Consider the following 21,268-nt stretch of genomic DNA (forward strand, 5'->3'; position numbering starts at 1 on the left):
CAAGATCTTATAGCCAAGATACAACCCTCTCAACTTACATGACGAACCACAGATCTTAGGAAAACTTCAAAAAGGGCCTTTTACTTGAGAAAGGAGTATCCCATAGCCAGATAGCATTAGCTATAAATTATCGTTCAGTTTGGTCTCTAAGACGAGGTTCTAATCTCGTTCCTGGTACTTCATAGTACCAAAACATTACCTCATCCAAGGCATAACTCAATTGTCAACTCTATATTCTCCCATCTCAAGCAAACCCCCTCTTCTCCCCACTCCTGGACAAGCTCACTGAGGGGAGTGACTTGCGCACAGACATTGTGGAGCCAAGAGATAATTGGTTCCCCCTTAATCACGCCATCCCTTCACATGGTTTAACAGATACATTCACATATGAAGACACTGTTCCATTCTGACCTCTCCCTTCTCTGGGCCCCAAGTGACTTGTCCCTAGCTGAGAAGGGAAAAGTGCAACTGCCAACAGTATAGTCCAAAGGGAGACATTCTAATGACAAGTATCTCACATAAGCATATTATGTAAATAAAACATCTTATTTATCTATGTTACCCAACTAATTCTGATTCATCCTCCACATTATACAGTTTATAAGGCCTTGTAAACCCAGGGGAAATATGGCGGGGAAAGAGTATATGGAATACTGCAGATCATTTACAATGAAGACAGCGCCACGGAAAAATAATGGAACCGTAACCCATTGAGGGTTACGGTTCCATTAAAAATGTAGCAGACGCCTTCACATAATTGGAGTGACGCCAATGAGTATGCAGCGCATCAGAGCATAGCAGCACACATTCTGTCAGTCACTCGTCTTGGTCAAAACATTTCTAAACTATATATATTAACAAAGTGTCGATTATAAAAAAATATAATAACTCTACCTTGCAGAATACAGGTACAGGCTAAATTAAGCATAGAGAGGCTGCTAGATACAACAGGACCAACTAGGCAAATGAAGAGTGCTGTAGTCCCCCATAACTACCTACCTACCTACACTATAAAAGGTTTTTGGATACTAAGGAACGATTTCTCGGACCCAGATTAGGCCTAGTCCTGGACTAAATAGCACTTTCGGTGGAGAATCTCCATTGAGAATGTTTTAAATCCAGAACTAGACCTAATCTGTCTCTCAAACTAGTCGTTACAGTAATAGAAAGTGAGACAAGCTTAAATGTACTGCTGAGAACCAACTCCAAAACAGGGGAAGGCAGATGGGAGTCCTCTGTAACTATGGGTGATGGGAGGACTAGAATACACACCTGCTGGACTGCGGGGGAAAGTAAGTAGGCATGGCCGATTTAATGAGGGCTGCTTTCAAGTTTTCATAACAAATAGGTAAATCGTCCTTTTTGAACGCCGATTACATTGCAATCAGAGGAGACTGCGTGGCAGGCTGACCACCTGTTACGCGAGTGCAGCATCTAAAGGACCTTGTGGCTGCAAGGAGCCAAGGTAAGTTGCTAGCTAGCATTAAACGTATCTTATAAAAAAACAATCAATCTTCACATAATCACTAGTTAACCTAGTAATATCATCAACCATGTGTAGTTAACTAGCTTGTCCTGCGTTGCATATAATCAAAGCGGTGCCTGTTAATTTATCATCGAATCACAGCCTACTTCAACCAAACAGGTGTGGAATTAACAAAAGCACATGTGCGAAAAAAGCACAATCGTTGCACAAATGTACCTAACCATAAACATTAATGCCTTCCTTAAATTCAATACACAGAAGTATATATTTTTAAACCTGCATATTTAGTTAAAAGAAATTCATGTAAGCAGGCAGTATTAACTAGGGAAATTGTGTCACTTCTCTTGCGTCACTTCTCAGTGAAAGCAGAGTCTGGGTATATGCAGCAGTTTGGGCCGCCTGGCTCGTTGCGCACTGTGTGAAAACCATTTCTTCCTAACAAAGACCGTAATTCATTTGCCAGAATTGTATATAATTATGACATAACATGGAAGGTTGTGCAATGTAACAGCAATATTTAGACTTAGGGTTGCCACCCGTTCGATAAAATGCGGAACGGTTCCGTATTTCACTGAAAGAATAAACGTTTTGCTTTCGAAATGATAGTTTCCGGATTTGACCATATCAAATTACCTAAGGCTCGTATTTGTGTGTGTTTATTATAATTAAGTCTATGATTTGATATTTTATAGAGCAGTCTGACTGAGCGGTGGTAGGCAGCAGCGGGCTCGTAATCATTCATTCAAACAGCACTTTACTGCGTTTTGCCAGCAGCTCTTAGCAATGCTTGTAGCACAGCGCTGTTTATGACTTCAAGCCTATGAACTCGCGAGATTAGGCTGGCAATACTAAAATGCCTATAAGAACATCCCATAGTCAAAGGTATATGAAATACAAATGGTATAGAGAGAAATAGTCGACGCTTCATAATTCCTATAATAACTACAACCTAAAACTTCTTAACTGGGAATATTGAAGTCTCATGTTAAAAGGAACCACCAGCTTTCATATGTTCTGAGAAAGGAATTTAAACGTTAGCTTTTTACATGGTGCATATTGCACTTTTACTTTCTTCTCCAACACTGTGCTTTTGCATTATTTAAACCAAGTTGAACATGTTTCATTATTTATGAGACTAAATTGATTTTATTAATGTATTATATTAAGTTAAAATAAGTGTTCATTGTTCATTCAGTATTGTTGTAATTGTCATTATTACAAATAAAAATATATATATATTTATTAATTATGGGCTTTTTTTGGTCCTCCAATAATCGGTATCGGCGGTGAAAAATCATTAAATCGGTCTAACTCTAAAAGTAAGGACACAGGGTAGAGTTGGCCTTTCCGTCCTCTGTCAACACAGGATGTGCACAAGGATCCCCTTAGCACTGTCTAAACAAGCCCGGAGCATGATCTGAGAGCGGGTTGAGAGGCCACCGTTCGTCAATGGGACAGGAGGAAGGTTCCTAGGGAACGGGAGGGAGTGCGTTGTCACGTCTCCTCTGGGTCAACGTTTGGTTTGAACATGGTTAAGCATGTCTGCAAACACAATGAAAGTCAACAGAGACACACAGGCTTGGTTTGTCTGTGGTACACTGCTAATTGGTTGTATTAAGTCATTTTGAATAGAGAGAACAGGACTTAGAAACCTTTTGTTATATGTAAATATTTGCCAAATTTTTTTTCAGGTATTATATTGGACTGATCTAACTCAATTTGACTGTTTAAGTTCAAACGAGAGAAAAATACTCAATTTTGTGGCGCCATCACTATTACATTGTCCATCCACATATCTCATTCATGTACCATACATGTCCATAGACATAGAAGCATTGCTCTGCTCCTACCCCTCCCTTGGGAGATTGGTCTCATGAAGAAACCTATTATTCCTCCACTCTCACCAGCCACAGACCACTGGAAAGCATCGGTAAAATCCACTACCACCTGTCAAAGACGACCCATTCAACCCTTCAAACCATCAATGGCCTTCCATGAAGACACTATTCCCTGGGCTCCATTTCTCCATCCATACTCCAACCATAACAGAAGAGAAGGTAGTCGTCTGAGGTAGTTCATTTTGAAGCCAATGGTTTTATGGTTGGTTTCTCATGGTTTCAATATATGCTATCAATGCATGGACAAACCTGCCAGGAGATTATGTAAGATCTAAAAGCAGACTTCTCCATGGTCATTTTATTTTAGAATCAATTGATATACGCTCTTGGTACAGTATATGATGTGCCTAGATGGGCTTAAATGTTAAATTGGGCCAATAACCATCAATAGAATGCTTACGCTAACTCCTCCATTCAATATTAGTGGTAATACCTACATTCTTACCATTTGGACAAAAGACTGCCATCATGTTTTAATGGTACAGTTTATGGAGGCTGGGTGTGGAGCCATGCACAAGTTGACAATGTGGCAACAGCAATTCCTATGTAATTGGGATATGAATACAAACGCCTGCAGGTTAACTTGCGGAAATGGATTCCACAGAAACAGGGTTGTCTGAGGGTAACAAGAATTGGCACAAATGCCATCTCACATGGTGACTACTTGCACTTGGGTACACAAGAGGGCTTGTTCACACTTCACCTTTACTTGATTTACTCAACCTTATAATTGGAGAGGGCGAGTAACATGGTAGTGACACAACAGCATAGCTCAACTGTGACCGTGAGGTGTCGGTTTACAAACCAAGGAAAAAGGACTTGTTGAGTGTTAGCTAGTGCATACGATTTCTCTGTTGGCTAAGGCTTCTGACAAGCGCTATGGGGATTCCCATAACGAAACGATAGGAAGAGATCTTGAACTCTTAAATCTCATCAATGTTGCTTTAGTTGGTCTGAACAGACTAGATATGAAATCATCCATGAGGGATTGGTAGCTAATGGTTATAGAATGGAGACAAATATGACACAAGCTCCTTTTAATGTCTCGCATGCAACAATTTAACAATGGTTGGAAACAATATACTGTATGTGGAGTTCACATTTGATCACCAACAAATTCATTAATTCCAGACAGTTTCAAATTCCAGAAAATCAAATGTAAACTTCATTTCAGGCCGGCACAGAAAGCCCAATAGGATAGGCTTATGTCTGTACTCAACAGAAGACTCCCTGCTTGTTGACTTGAGCCTCCCCATTTCTAAAGAGTCCGTTAATAATTGATGAGAGGACAGGTATTTTTAAGTGGGACCTTCAGCTTTTGAATAGCAGGGACGATACCTCCTCGCCTTCATCTTGATACGGTGGCCATTATTTATTTAGCAGTAGACCCAGGAACAGATTTATAACAGGGGGAAATGCTTTCCAGAGTGGCTGTAAAACCACTGCTACCAGCTCTCTGCGTAAGTATATGGAATGGATACAGAGATCAGTCCCTGCAGCCTACTAGGGGAGAAGAGCAGCGCACACCGACAGTGTTGCTGATATCTCTAATGCACATCTATAGTCTAACTCTAATACTCTGAACAAAAGGGTTTTGTGTAGGTCTTTAATAGTGCATGACAAACAGAGACTATAACAGTTACGAGCGATGCTGCGATGGTGACAGAACCCAGAGGGAGAGGACAAGACAGAGACAAAATGGGGCTTCACCGATGGTGCTTTGGCACACAGCTAAAACCATGTCACCGCAGCACCTAGCCCTGACTCGATAACGAGCAGGCTTTGCCATCAAGTATTCGAGCGTCGGCAAACACTCTGAGCAAAGTGCATCGCACCTCCAAGACACCAAGATACACATACAAATGGAGGAGTGTCTTTATCGATCGCAGTTACTAAGACCTGGAAGACAGGCTCCACACACATGTACATAATGCATCTATGTATTTGTCTAACACACATCCGTACGTATGTGTACATACAATTTACGATACACACAAGCATGGAACCGAAACACACACACTATTTCGCGCTCTCTCACTCACTCCACAACAATAAAATAAGTCATATTCCAGACAAGGGGCTTCTGAACCCCCAAGAGATCAAAAATCCTTCTCTGGTGAGAGTTTATCCTCATACTCCAGCAAATGGATGTCTTTCCTGCCATTTAACAGCAGCTCTCAGAAGACATCCTTTCAGAACGGATCACATTCAACCAACGGCTCAATGATCGCAGGTTAACATCATCCTGGCTGGCTGAAGCAGCAGCACTTACCATGAGGCAGGGACTCTCAGCACTGGCTGGCAAGATCACCACTTTCCAGATTACACTACCTTTCATGTTCAACAGAGGATGGCATATATCCGAGGGGGACACCACTTAAGCGCAAATCAACATACTTAACTGGCATTCAACCGGTATCGTTAATGAAGTGTTTGCTCCTTAGGAAAACTTCCTGCTTTGCTCACATTCTTATCTTCCAGAGAAAGGACGAGAGTGGGTTTTTCTCAGGTATTACGCCAGTTCATTGGAAGTGCAGCCATGTAGGCGATAGGAAAATAATAGGAAAAAGTACGATTCCAACAAAATAATAACTTTACCAGCGAACCAACATTTCTCTCTCTGGCGCCAAGCTAATTGACAGCTTCAGAAAATGTTGGACAGATCGAGACAGCAGATAACGTAATGATCCACTTCCTCTTTGATGTCTCCAGTAAAATGATGAGTTCCTGTCGTTTCTCTTTTCAACATGAAATATGATATCAGACACATTAAATGGTCATTTAGCGGACACTTTTATCCATAGTGGCTTACAATCAAGCACTTACAACAACAATCTAAGCACCAAAATTCTACACTATTAAACTATATTTAAGATATTCAGGTCAGGCCATAATGCTTTAGAACCAAAATAAACATCTGGCTAGTGAAGACTTGGCTTGAGTTAGCGCAGCATTATTTTCACTAAATGTCCATGACAACATATTACCCTTTAAAAAATAATTGCCATCTAAAAGTATAAAACTGAATCTGAATACATAAATATACACACTGAGTGTATAAAAAATTAGGAACACCTGCTCTTTTCCATGACATAGACCAACTAGGTGAATACAAGTGAAAGCTATGATCCATTATTGATGTCACTTGTTAAATCCACTTCCATCAGTGTAGATGAAGGGGAGGAGACAGGTAAAGAGGATTTTGAAGCCTAGAGACAATTGAGACATGGATTGTGTATGTGTGCCATTCAGAGGGTGAATGAGCAAGACAAAAGATTTAAGTGCCTTTGAACAGAGTATGGTAGTAGGTGCACGGGTTTTTCCGTGTGTCAAGAACTGCAATGCTGCTGGGTTTTTCACGCTCAACAGTTTCCCATGTGTATCAAGAATGGTCCACCACTGAAAGGACATCCAGCCAACTTGACAACTGTGGGAAGCATTGGAGTCAACATGTGCCAGCATCCCCGTGCAATGCTTTCGATACCTTGTAGAGTCCATGCCACGGTGAATTGAGGCTGTTCCGAGGGCAAAGGGGGGGGGGGGGGGGGGGGTACACTCAATATTAGTAAGGTGTTCCTAATGTTTTGTACACTCAGTGCATGTACAGTGTATATATAGCCTATATACAGCTTAGAAACCTTTTATAAATCCTGGTAACTGGTACCTCGATTAAACAATTTCTTGAGACAAAAGTTTGCCTTTTCTCAGCACGAGCACAGCCTAGCAGCCTACATTCTTCAGGTTTGAGCAATGCCCTGATGGGAATCGGTAAACAAGAAGTTTAAGATTATTGATGGCACATGGAAGAGACACAGACCCAGTCTGCCTAAAGAGACTTGGCAAACTACAGACGAATGCCATTAACCCCTCTGACCTAGCCTGGTTAAAACACAAGCAGATTCAGCTGCCAGGCTACAGTACACCATTCTAAGTCCCAAAGGGCACCCTATTCCCTATGTAGTGCACAACTTTTGACAGGGGCTCATAGGGCTTTGGTTTTGTAGAGAAAATCTCATTTATTTTTCCTTTAAAAGGCCTATTCGAACTCTGGCATCCATGAGATTGCCATGTGTGATTTGATTTCATGTCAGTCAGCTGAGAATAATGCATGCTCATTCATTTCTCCATTAAATGTTTAGCAAGTAGTCCCCAAAACATCTAGGTCCGTCTTTCCAAGAGCTGAGGAGTGCATTGTAAAAGTTCTCACTTTGATATCATAAATAACCTTTTTTTATTTTTTATTATCGTAGACCATCAATTCTTCACACAGACAACAGCTAAACATCAAGATATTCCCTAGCATTAGCTGCATAAATCCAATTAAGATGATTTAAGTCTCAAAGTGCATTTGAAGAAACTCCTGAGACTCAAACAAAAATGCCTGGAGAGTAATGAAAGTTCAAAATCTCTACGTTGCGAGTCATTGGCTTATTAAAAATGTATAAATAACGTATATTTTTTTTTTAAATAACTGCTTCAAACGACTTGAAATGGTAATGAGATTGGGAAAGGGAAGGAAACAGAAAACGGTCACAACATCAATCCATGCCATTTCTTTGAGTGATTAGACCTTCTGAGTGCTCTCACAGACACTTTAACCATTATTTTCTGTTATTTACAACTTCATATTCATGTGTGTGTGTGTGTGTGTGTGTGTAAGGAAGACATCCTACTCAAACAGCACAGACAAATGTAGGCCTACTGGTATATCTCAAACTCGTTGAAAGGTAAGTAACTCCAATAAAAATTGCAACATTCTTTAGTCAATGCAGGTGCAAATTTGAAAGTTGTGAAAATTCTGTATAACTTCCGCCGCATGTTTACTGTGAACACTAAGGCTGTACCTGCTTTAATTTACTGTTTTAACAGTTAGCCACTGTGGCTATTTGATCATAATGTAGGGCCACCAGAGTGGCCTACCATCAAAAACAATGGAGAAAAATGCATCCCATAACATTTTAACATGGACATTTTCTGGTGTTGAATGAAGGCGTACTTTTGAAGAAAAATGTTTATCCACTTGTCCATCAGACAAGGAGGTGACTGAAAGTGTGTTTTGTGATGCAAGAAACCACTTTACAAAAATAAAATTCATTATTATTCCCATACCATTATTACAGGGAATCAGACAAATTATGCTACACTCTGCCTATTGGCTCCTTAGCTTATTCATGACCATCTCAAATTACAACACTGCCCCTTTAAGAAAAAAAGACTGTGCTGCAGTCTGATGGGAGCCTGTTCCTTGTAGCTTAGAGGGAACTGGAACATAGCCTACCTGTATCTCTCAAACTCTTTGAAAAGGTAACTAACTCCAATACGAATTGCAACATTCTTTAGTCAATGCAAGTCAAATGGACTGGTCCTCTTGAACTAATGCAGTACAAAAACACACACAAATGAGTGCATGGTGGACTGGAGCTGAGTGCACGGATGTCAATTTCATTTTACCTTGGCACTGGAATCCTTGCTTTCCAAATCCCCTGTGAAAACAGAGGAAAGTGAGCAATGAAATAACAAATAGCATTAAACTGACAGAAACACAAACAAACATGTTTGCAATATCAAGCAGAGACAGGAGTAGTCTCCAAGACGTATAAATCTGTCTCAATTAAGGGCTTATTCGGTGGGAAATGTTGAATATTAAGCTCAAAGTTGAGGCAAGACATTTAGAATACCAGCTCATTGAAATGCTGTGTGGATGAATAGGAAAGGGGGAGCACCTTTCAGATATTGCAAGAGGGGACATGGGGGATGAGAAGCCTGAAGGGTGTCGACTGCCCTTTAATATTGTTATTTTTCCAGGTTGCTATTTTTCCAGGTGGCTATATTTTGCAAAGCGAACCTCGAGTAAGGTACTGTAGGACAGGCTGCAGTCGTCAGAGAAAAGCAAGTAGCCTAAACTGTTAAGGTGTTTCCCAATAATCATTACACATTACTTAGGAGTATTTTAGAGGCCATAGGTAGTAGCTGTAAAATGATGTTCACTCACTCAAGATTACATCTCTCTGTAGCTATCAATACATGGTCAAGGAAACAACACAACCCCTTGAAGAGGAAGGTTGGTCAACGTGGGTGCGTCTTCAACCACCCAACATCCCGAATAGTTACCACTTGTTACTTGTTTCGGTTTTAGAGCCTATATTTCGTTGGCAGGAAGTTATTTCAATATTTATCAATTACACGAGGACTAGGAGAAATACAACTTTTACAATTTGTAACAAACATTACAAATTGTCTGTCACAGTGTATAGTGTATCTAGCCCACTGTAGGCAGAACGGATTCATTTACTTTGGGCTTGCATTTCGAGGCACATTATAGTCAAATGTTGGTTTGAAGATGTCCAGATTTGGCGTGGTAGACCAAACATTCCAGTAAGGAAATTATACGTAACGGTGCAGCACAGTTAGCTATGTTGGGAAAGTGACAAGCGAATAGCTGGTTGAGAAGACAGCGGAGTTCTCCAAAATGTTCAACAGGCAGAGGCCATCTGGAGAGAAAGTTCTTACCAGATAAAGTCGGTGCAGTGACTACAAAAAGTCGGTTGCTTGAAGAACCTTGCAGTGAATTTGTGGTCCTTCACTTCATGGACGTTCTTCTGCCTCAAAGCTCCTTTACGAGCGAACCCTTTCGCGACGTCCCCGGTCCCCTCGTTGAATTGCGTGACATCAGCCATAGTCAAAAAGCAACGTTATTCCTCTCTATCCAATGTATATGCCTATTCAATCCAATGTATTTCCACGCGTACTGTATTTTGCCACTGAGCAGGAGAGGCGGTTAGACTGTAACTGGACACACTGTACTATCTATGGGCTTTCCCTTGCTGTCGCTACAACTACTTTTACTAACAGCTCCCCACTGAGCGCTTTGCTTCCTTCTTTCACTTGAGCTGACGTCACTACAATTAATCGCCTGGTGGGAGTGCTTCTACTGTCTGTTGGAATTTGGAAGATTGGAGCGTCATCCAGTGGTGTAAAAGATACTGGCAAATGTTTGGGTTAAAATTATTTACTTGAAGTGAAACTACATATCAGTCATATCATAGTCAGTGCTTGACTTGGCTAAAATGTATTTATTACGGAGTTCCTGCACCTAAATTCAAACAGAACCAGCGGCCAAAATGAGTACCGGCACCTGTTTCACCTAAGTCAAGCACTGATCATAGGCATCACATTTTTTTCCATTATCAATGTGTTATGTATGGTTTATTAGGGACAGTTCGACATTTACTGTGGGGGGAGGGTCATATTTTCACATGACCCTCCCCTAATGTTTACGATCACAAATAATAACAGTACTGCCCTACAAAGGCAACACAGTATCTATGTTGTTTTTTTTACTGCAAAATCTGACTTCATAGTCTTTTTCTGTCTAGACAGAGCAATTTCTGATATATTCTGATCAACTGGCTTGTTCTTCTGTCAGGAAACTAAATACCACATTGGCACCACCTGTCGTGGTGCTTGTCTCCACCCCCTTCCAGGTGTCACCCATCTTCCCCACTTTTCCCCTGGGTATTTATACCTGTGATTTCTGTTTGTCTTTGCCAGTTTGTCTTGTTTGTTATAGTCAACCAGTGGTTTCTCAGCTCCTGGGTTGCACAAGTATCTCTTTTTGTCCTCCTGGTTTTGACCAATGCCTGTCCTGACTCTGAGCCCGCCTACCTGACCACTCTGCCTGAGCCTGCCTGTCGTCCTGTACCTGTACCGCTACTCTGGATTATCGACCCCTGCCTGCTTTGACCTGTCGTTTGCCTGCCCCTGTTGTTGCCATAAACATTGTTACTTCACCACAGTCTGCATTTGGGCCTTACCTGAAACCTGATACCACATTAACCAGATAATACCTGGCCCTTACAAAAGATCAAAGATTTTTTACCAAATTCGTAGTTACTGCATTTTGCCTTTGTAGGGCAGGTTAGCGATCCTGTGTTTATATACGTGGATATCGACTTTACCACTTCGGCATGCTTTTGTGGCAGAGTCGATGCCATGCAGTCCTACGGCCAGAAGGTTGAGGGTTTGCCGACCACCACAGACGAGCCCACTTTCCCTTCCTATTTCATTAGGCCCACACTGTGATCAGAGCCAGCTGAAGACAATGATCAGCTATCGGGAAAGCAGATGTTCAACATTTTGATGCCATATTTATATAAAATATATGCAATGGATTTTCCACCAACACTGACACCAACAGGTCTGTGTCAGTGCAACATAACCAATAAACACAGTATACTGACTTCAGCCACTTCAATATCACGGTTTGAGTTTTCAACACCACAATAAATAGACCATGTCGATCCCGAAAAACAGAAAATACATTCCTCCCCACCTTGTAGGCTTACCAAGTATCGAAGAGTCCTCTTGACAATCTCCAAATGTCATGAAACGTTTTTGTGTGTTTTGTAACAGATATCTCTTTCCATTAACCAAATGGCCACGGCACAGTTTGGATTGATTGATTGATTGATCTGTCAGTTAACGTATTTCCATTGTGGTCCATATTATTATTGTGTTTTTTTTACATACACACACAAATATATACATACTGTACATAGATACAGACACGTTACAGAGATACAGACACAGTACAGAGATACAGACAGAAAAGGTTATACTGTTCACACATTAGCCAGCTTTTGACGTTCTTTTAAAAAGTGGTTATGGTCGGTATGGCTTTGAGTTGCTGTGGTAGTTTGTTCCACTCGACAACACCGGTATATAAAAATGTGTTCTTACCAGATATACTTTTATTTTTAAAACAGTGAATATTAGAGTATCTGTCTCTGATATTATGCTGGAGGACATCTCTAACAAAGGAAAAATAGTTGGATAGGTACCTGGGGGCTGAGTCTGTGATAATGCTGCGGACTACGCCAAGTTTAATTAATAGTACTCTTTTTTTCCCACAGATAGCCAGCCTAGCAGCTTAAAATGCTCGACATCCAGATGAGTGTGAATAGGGAGTACAATTATTACATGCTTGTTTTGGCTGGTCTGTAGCTTATTTTTTAACGTTTGAGGCTGCTGGTGAACCATGATGTGCAGGCATAATCAAAGTGACACTGGACTGGCACACTTGCCATAGCCTTTAGGGTGTCTATAGCTAGGTTTCCATCCAATTGGCAACAGATTTTTATGCTATCATTCTAAAAATCTGCATTAAAAAAAGATGCACATTTTCCTATCAGAGTTGTGTTTCCATCAAATTAACCTGTTGCGGATAAAAGTCTGTCCATAAATAGGTAGTGCACATAAAAATAACTTTTCGGTTAAATTCCCATGTATCAGAATTTTTTAAACTAATTAAATGGGTTTCCATCGCATTTTTAACTCTAGGCCTACTGATGGATTTGTCACAAAAAAATGTTGCGTAGGTATAGCTAATGTGCCCATTATGGTATTGGCACATGCGCTCTATCCAATAGCTTGCAGATATAGTGCAGGTATAGCCCACCAACATGATGAGATTATTGTGGACAAAATTGCGAGATTATTTTGATTTGTCAAATGTCAGCCAAACTCATCACCGTGCACTTTCACCACCATGTGAAGTTCATTATAACCTGTTTAATTTGTTGCCTTATAAACGGCATGCTTTCCTGAATCCTAGTGGGAGAACCACACAACATATCACTAAAGCATTCCCAACGCCATTTCTCGAATAAGGAATTTTACTGACACAAAAAGATCCCACCTTGTTTAGCGTATTTTGTTTTGTCAACATTTGGAAAGTTTGCCAAATAAATTAGCTGTTTCCATCTATTTTATTTTTATCCAACATGTACTTTACTCGCATAAAACGGTTGGCTGGATACCTGGTTAATGTCAAACCGTTTTGAGGATGCTGGAGTTATATTTTGGTCGGACGTGTGTATGCCTACAGAAGACTTCGGAAGTAGCCTAATCGGATTAAAACATTGTGACTGGTTGTGTTTATGCCACATATAAAAGGTAATACATTTGAAAGTAAAATGAGAAATATTTCGGTGGTGCTGAAGGGTTAGATTCTAGGTGCGCGAGGAATAGCCGCTCGGGCTGGAAAGGATGCGTTTGAAACTTTCCTGCATAACTGGGCTTGTCGGGAGCATATGTGGCCACATTATCATCGGACGACTTGGGAGAGTGATGATCTGCAACAGACTCTCAGTATCAGAAGTAAAAATACAACCAGACTAGCCTGCTACTGTTCCCTTTTAGACCTGTATAAACTATCGAGAGTATTCCCACAACAGATCCACATGGAATGAAACATTCAACTCGCAGGGCTTTTGCGCCGTTATTCTAATGACATTTTCACTGCAGCCTAGAGTAGAATTTTTGAACTCACTTTAAAACAATAAAGCAATTATTGATTGCATTGTGGTGTTGTAGGCTAGTCTATGTAGTATAATTGTATTGTCCCTAAACACGATCAATAGGGGAGCTGCATGCTACAATGATGCCTCTCCGCTGCCTCTCAGCTATTCCTATTTGTTCTTGTGGATTCATATTATAAATCGATGCAGTTTTGAATGCTTTTATGTGTGCTATGATAGCTATTGCAGATCTGGACAAACGATCCACCTACCGTTATTGTCACTGTGAATGGTGGATAGAGGGCCTGATAAACAGTTAGACTGGTAGACTACATTGACCTGTGGTATAGTAAAAATTAGCGGAAAAGTGGAAAAGCGTAGTGCATACGGGAAGTACCAAAACACCTTAATATAGGGGAGGGTGCATGCAAGCAGATGAGGAAATTTGGCTAGGATGGAATAAATTATATAGCAAATGGAAACCAAGGAAAAAATGGACTACCCTCCCCTGTGTCCAATAACCCCCCCCCCCCCCACACACACACACACACACACACATACACATATACACACATTACATGTCATACTACAGTTGTCTGCGACCTTAGTACTTTTTCTTTCCCAATTCCTAAAAAGTATCTATGTCCCACTGTTGTCCTCATATTTATGATTAGGTTATAGGCCTAAGCCATCACATATTCGTCACTCTGTAACAAATAGTTAGCCTTGTAGCAGTCGTAAGGGCAGGACTTCAGCAGAAGGCAAGACGGGTGTTAGTGCTCATAGTGTAGATGTAAGTAGTTGTCTTGGTGATCCGAATGTGCCATATATGGCTAAATATCAAGCCAATGCATTAGTAGCAGATTAACAATATACAGTGGGGCAAAAAAGTATTTAGTCAGCCACCAATTGTGCAAGTTCTCCTGCTTAAAAAGATGAGAGAGGCCTGTAATTTTCATCATAGGTACACTTCAACTATGACAGACAAAATGAGAAAAAAAATCCAGAAAATCACATTGTAGGACTTTTAATGAATTTATTTGCAAATTATGGTGGAAAATAAGTATTTGGTCACCTACAAACAAACAAGCAAGATTTCTGGCTCTCACAGACCTGTTTCTTTTTTAAGAGGCTTCTCTGTCCTCCACTCGTTACCTGTATTAATGGCACCTGTTTGAACTTGTTATCAGTATAAAAGACACCTGTCCACAACCTCAAACAGTCACACTCCAAACTCCACTATGGCCAAGACCAAAGAGCTGTCAAAGGACACCAGAAACAAAATTGTAGACCTGCACCAGGCTGAGAAGACTGAATCTGCAATAGGTAAGCAGGTTGGTTTGAAGAAATCAACTGTGGGAGCAATTATTAGGAAATGGAAGACATACAAGACCACTGATAATCTCCCTCGATCTGGGGCTCCACGCAAGATCTCACCCCGTGGGGTCAAAATGATCACAAGAACGGTGAGCAAAAATCCCAGAACCACACGGGGGGACCTAGTGAATGACCTGCAGAGAGCTTGGACCAACGTAACAAAGCCTACCATCAGTAACACACTACGCCGCCAGGGACTCAAATCCTGCAGTGCCAGACGTGTCCCCCTGCTTAAGCCAGTACATGTCCAGGCTCGTCTGAAGTTTGCTAGAGAGCATTTGGATGATCCAGAAGAAGATTGGGAGAATGTCATATGGTCAGATGAAACCAAAATAGAACTTTTTGGTAAAAACTCAACTCGTCGTGTTTGGAGGACAAAGAATGCTGAGTTGCATCCAAAGAACACCATACCTACTGTAAAGCATGGGGTTGTGGAAACATCATGCTTTGGGGCTGTTTTTCTGCAAAGGGACCAGGACGACTGATCCGTGTAAAGAAAAGAATGAATGGGGCCATGTATCGTGAGATTTTGAGTGAAAACCTCCTTCCATCAGCAAGGGCATTGAAGATGAAACGTGGCTGGGTCTTTCAGCATGACAATGATCCCAAACACACCGCCCGGGCAACGAAGGAGTGGCTTCGTAAGAACCATTTCAAGGTCCTGGAGTGGCCTAGCCAGTCTCCAGATCTCAACCCCATAGAACATCTTTGGAGGGAGTTGAAAGTCCGTGTTGCCCAGCAACAGTCCCAAAACATCACTGCTCTAGAGGAGATCTGCATGGAGGAATGGGACAAAATACCAGCAACAGTGTGTGAAAACCTTGTGAAGACTTACAGAAAACGTTTGACCTCTGTCATTGCCAACAAAGGGTATATAACAAAGTATTGAGAAACTTTTGTTATTGACCAAATACTTATTTTCCACCATCATTTGCAAATAAATTCATTAAAAATCCTACAATGTGATTTTCTGGATTTTTTTTCTTCTCATTTTGTCTGTCATAGTTGAAGTGTACCTATGATGAAAATTACAGGCCTCTCTCATCTTAAGTGGGAGAACTTGCACAATTGGTGGCTGACTAAATACTTTTTTACCCCACTGTATACATTGGGCAATGGCCAAAATAAATACCATCTGAATCAGGCTTAACCTGTCCTATCTGAAAGACAAAGGTAGGGCAAGACTGCACAGCCGCCCCTTTAGAAACCAAAACTAATTCAAATTACAGTTTTTATAAAGTATTAGCATTAGTATTACCATAATGAAACCTGTATTTCATACAGCTGATACATGTTATGATTCTGAATCATTGTAGTGAGGGTGTATGTGTACTGAGTGAAAGTTATCCTTCAACTCAGAGTAAATATGCATGTGCTTTGAACTTTGGGTTCAATCAATGGAAGCCTATTTCAGACGATCTGATTGGATCAGACTTTCAGGGTTTTTGAATGGACCATCTACATTTTTCACCGTCCACTGCCGGGAGAACCCACACAGTTTCTCTCAACCCCGCAGAAGATGAATCCAACCCTGGCTTTGCTGCTGCTCTGCCAGCTTGCCTTGTATACGTCAGTGACATGCAAGAAAGGTACGGTTAAAAATGTATTTTTCAATTACAGAATACAGTGGGGCAAAAAAGTATTTAGTCAGCCACCAATTGTGCAAGTTCTCCCACTTAAAAAGATGAGAGAGGCCTGTAATTTTCATCATAGGTACACTTCAACTATGACAGACAAAATGAGAAAAGAAAATCCAGAAAATCACATTAGGATTTTTAATGAATTTATTTGCAAATTATGGTGGAAAATAAGTATTTGGTCAATAACAAAAGTGTATCTCAATACTTTGTTATATACCCTTTGTTGGCAATGACAGAGGTCAAACGTTTTCTGTAAGTCTTCACAAGGTTTTCACACACTGTTGCTGGTATTTTGTCCCATTCCTCCATGCAGATCTCCTCTAGAGCAGTGATGTTTTGGGGCTGTTGCTGGGCAACACGGACTTTCAACTCCCTCCAAAGATTTTCTATGGGGTTGAGATCTGGAGACTGGCTAGGCCACTCCAGGACCTTGAAATGGTTCTTACGAAGCCACTCCTTCGTTGCCCGGGCGGTGTGTTTGGGATCATTGTCATGCTGAAAGACCCAGCCACGTTTCATCTTCAATGCCCTTGCTGATGGAAGGAGGTTTTCACTCAAAATCTCACGATACATGGCCCCATTCATTCTTTCCTTTACACGGATCAGTCGTCCTGGTCCCTTTGCAGAAGAACAGCCCCAAAGCATGATGTTTCCACCCCCATGCTTCACAGTAGGTATGGTGTTCTTTGGATGCAACTCAGCATTCTTTGTCCTCCAAACACGACGAGTTGAGTTTTTACCAAAAAGTTCTATTTTGGTTTCATCTGACCATATGACATTCTCCCAATCTTCTTCTGGATCATCCAAATGCTCTCTAGCAAACTTCAGACGGGCCTGGACATGTACTGGCTTAAGCAGGGGGACACGTCTGGCACTGCAGGATTTGAGTCCCTGGCGGCGTAGTGTGTTACTGATGGTAGGCTTTGTTACGTTGGTCCAAGCTCTCTGCAGGTCATTCACTAGGTCCCCCCGTGTGGTTCTGGGATTTTTGCTCACCGTTCTTGTGATCATTTTGACCCCATGGGGTGAGATCTTGCGTGGAGCCCCAGATCGAGGGAGATTATCAGTGGTCTTGTATGTCTTCCATTTCCTAATAATTGCTCCCACAGTTGATTTCTTCAAACCAAGCTGCTTACCTATTGCACTGTATATATTACACAAGATGCTTTAGCCGTATTTCATATGTGTTTTTATATAATTTACAGCGTAACATTTATGTTCGTCTATCAATATTCCCATTTATCCTCAGTATGTGGCCACCCGCCCGTGACCGACGGTATGGATACACTGGGCCTAAAGCGTGTGTATGAGATTGGAAAAGAGGTGACCCTGGCGTGTGAGCGTGGATACACACCTGGGAAAGCCAAGACTGCCAAGATCACCTGCTCAGCCTCGGGAGAGTGGACCAAACTGGACCTTGTGTGTTCTCGTAAGTTCCACCCCATTCACAAAACATCCATTACATAATGTGAAGCATAAATTCAGGTAAATTGTTGGGTTTTCCAGAAATCCTGGTTGGACGATTCCAGATTCCTTGCTTATTAGTTCCTGATTCAATGGACTCTTCCAACTGGGATTTATCGAAAACCTGGGAATTTTCGGAACGTTCCTGAGAATTCTGGAACCCTAAAGTCACCTATACAGTACCATGGACAGTCCATACTTTAGCAAGGGGCTAGGGATATGGGAATAATTTTTTTTTAAACAACATTAAAGGCATAAATCATATCCACGTGAATCTTCTACGTTTTTGACACAGCAAAGATGTGTCCTCTCCCCAAGCCTATGCAAAAGCCAGGGATGATTGACGTGCCTCTCAAGAGTGTACTCAACTACACATGTGATGATGGGTGAGGGAAATAGTGTGGTTTAGTTCTGACTACATTTTGCTGACTCTGCATCTCAGACCAATAAGAATTTGTGTTCTTCAGGTACGTCATGAGCCAATGAGAGTGTGTGTTTACACAACGGTACCCTCAGTGCACCACCACCAATGTGTAAAGGTATACCATACCTCAAGAACGTAACCTTGCTTTTCTCCATTGTTTGTCTAAATATGAAAATATAGTCTCAATTATTTAAAATATTTCTTCCCTGCAGCTATGAGTTGTGCTCTGCCTCAAGCACCTAAGCATGGTAAAATTGTCTATGACAATAAGAAGTTCACTGGCAATGAAATCCAGTACGGACAGAGTTGGACGTATGAGTGTTTGCCGCCAAGAGCTCCCATTGGCAACGAGAGAGGATCGTGCCTGGCCAGTGGAAACGTGACTGAGCTACCGGTATGCAAGGGTAGGTGCAGACAGTGGCAGCATAAGCCAAATGGTTGGTGAACAAATCTCATTGGTTGAGAAGTTTTTGAGTGACATCTGGTTGAACCACTGATAAATTATCAATGATCTTTTAGGTCACATTATTACATGGGTCTAGCCTTTTGGGGGCCCTACTTGAGATTTGGTTGCCCCCCCCCCAAAATGTTTTATAGTTAATTCCCTGCAATTCTACCCATTTTGCCATGGGGTGGAGATCATTTTTTAAAGTTTTAAAGCTAATTTCCTGCAATTCTACACATTTTGCCATTGCTTATGCTGTGTTGAGTGAGAGTGACTAACAAAAGCAATAGGGGCCCATTGGAGGTCAGGGCCCCTGGGCACGTGCCTGGTCAGTTTTCGGACAGATAGCTGGCTAGACTAATTTACCAATCTTTGTTAGCTGACATGGCTAATTGAGTGACGCACAACCAAATTTTGAACCTGCACCTTGTGTATTCTTTTATCCTAACTCTCAACAGTAAGTTGAGACCCCGAATTCCTCAAAATAAATAGAGATAAAATAAAATGTGGGGGCCCCTAGCGGCATGGGAACCGCTTATGTCGCTAATGCCTGGAGCCGGCCCCTGACGATGATTCTCTAAAATTGTTATTGTTCATCTACTCCAAGTGATGATAATTGATCAATTTACATAATTCTGTCTTCCTCTGTTTATGCCTTAATTTTAAAAAAGTAATTTAGATTAACCCTGACAATATTACTTGAAATAGGTTATTGCATTGTTCATACACTTTCACTAGCCCATGACTTTTCTGACCTGTTGCAGAGGTGAGTTGCTCCATCCCACCAACGATAGACCATGGCCTCATAACCTTTGCTGTGATGAGGGAGGCTGGCTACAAGGAGAAGGTCAAGTACCAGTGCCAGGAACACTACGTTCTGGACGGCTCTGAGGAAATACAGTGTCAGAATACAGGCAACTGGTCCACTTTGCCCGTTTGTAGAGGTGAGTCAATGAGTCAGTGTAGGGTGAAGTTGCCCTTAGACCCTGATCTTCAGGTCAGTTTTGCATTTCCCTCACTAATGGTTAAGGTTAGGATTGGGGGAGGGGAAGCTGACCCTATAACTGTACATAGAGGAGGCTGGTGGGAGGAGCTGCAGGGGGACGAGCTCATTGTAATGGCTGGAATGGTTTAAATGGAACCGTATCAAACACATCAAACATATGGAAACCACATGTTTGACTCTGTTCCATCTATTCCGTTCCAGCCATTACAATGAGCATGTCCTCCTATAGCGCCTCCCACCAGCCTCCTCTGCTGCACATAGGGGAAAGTTCACACCCGAGCCATTGAGTCATAGAAAAGGTTGCACTGTTACTCTTGTGGGAACGTCACTTGTGTGTGTCTGTATATCGAACCAGCTTGTTGACTTACGTGTGATTAGATGTGTATCAGCAACCTTTTATTTCATCTTTGATGACTGAAATGATTACGTAACGAGAGTGTACTGCCGTTGTGCCTTTGAGCAAGGCACTGCATTCCCAAAACTTCTCCGGGGCCGCTTGCTGTGTGGCTGACCATGTGTTGCTCCCAACCTATTGTGTACGTGGTGTGTCAGGTTGGGTACTAATACAGAAGAATTTCCATGATCTATTTCATTTCATTCTATTCTATTCAATTCTAAACAGAGTCATGTTGCTTTGCTTGTCTTCGCTTTACTGCAGCCCCCTGTAAAGTTAACATCAACAGAGGTCGCATCTTCTACCACGCCAAGAAGATCTGGATTGGGGATCTGAAACCCAATAGAATCCTTCACGGGGAGTCTGTTGTGTTCTACTGTCTGAACAAGGAGCTGAAGTGTGGCCTTCCAGTAGCAAGTCAGTGCATCGACGGCACACTCAATACCCCAGAATGTTTTAAAGGTGAGGCCTGTCGTACCAAAATAACATGGTCACGTTCATTATGGCATTTTACAACGTAAATCAAAAATGAGTGTTTCTTATTGGACACGTGTCGTAGTCTCTCCATGTTTCAGTCCATTTTCTTCCGTTTGATGACTAATGAACACGACCCAGAGTAAAATGTGTTGTGGTCACATTTTTAAAGCTTCCCAAACGCTGCTTAGTTGAGTCCTTTTAATATTCTCACAACTAAAATGCCAAATGTGTCTGTCTTTCTCTTAGAACCAGGCAAGATGGAGTACACCCTCAAGCCCAAATCACTTCCATCTGAGATTGCGATGTGTCCTGCCGACCTAACAAAACAAACACAATACGAAGAGGAAAAATAGGGCAAA

At 41.5% G+C, this 21,268-nt stretch overlaps 2 protein-coding genes across 2 annotated transcripts in view; one reads left to right on the forward strand and one right to left on the reverse strand.

Moving 5' to 3' along the window:
• LOC120065642 (protein kinase C alpha type) overlaps positions 1–10,245 on the reverse strand; it is a 218,668-nt gene extending 208,423 nt beyond the window's left edge. The window contains exons 1-2 of the mRNA XM_039016710.1: positions 9,895–10,245; positions 8,836–8,867 (exon numbers count right to left, since the gene is read on the reverse strand). Of these exons, the coding sequence (XP_038872638.1) occupies positions 8,836–8,867; positions 9,895–10,061 (199 nt within the window). The 5' untranslated portion in view covers positions 10,062–10,245. The remainder of the gene's footprint in view (positions 1–8,835; positions 8,868–9,894) is intronic.
• A 6,282-nt stretch (positions 10,246–16,527) lies between these two features.
• On the forward strand, positions 16,528–21,268 carry LOC120065662 (beta-2-glycoprotein 1-like). Its single transcript, XM_039016732.1, is given in 8 exon segments — positions 16,528–16,648; positions 17,949–18,128; positions 18,459–18,566; positions 18,643–18,702; positions 18,800–18,991; positions 19,797–19,976; positions 20,697–20,894; positions 21,156–21,268. Coding segments are annotated over 8 exon segments (1,095 nt in total). The 5' UTR covers positions 16,528–16,578; the 3' UTR covers positions 21,263–21,268.

The sequence above is a fragment of the Salvelinus namaycush genome, chromosome 2, assembly GCF_016432855.1.
Source record: "Salvelinus namaycush isolate Seneca chromosome 2, SaNama_1.0, whole genome shotgun sequence".
NCBI classification, from domain to species: domain Eukaryota; kingdom Metazoa; phylum Chordata; class Actinopteri; order Salmoniformes; family Salmonidae; genus Salvelinus; species Salvelinus namaycush.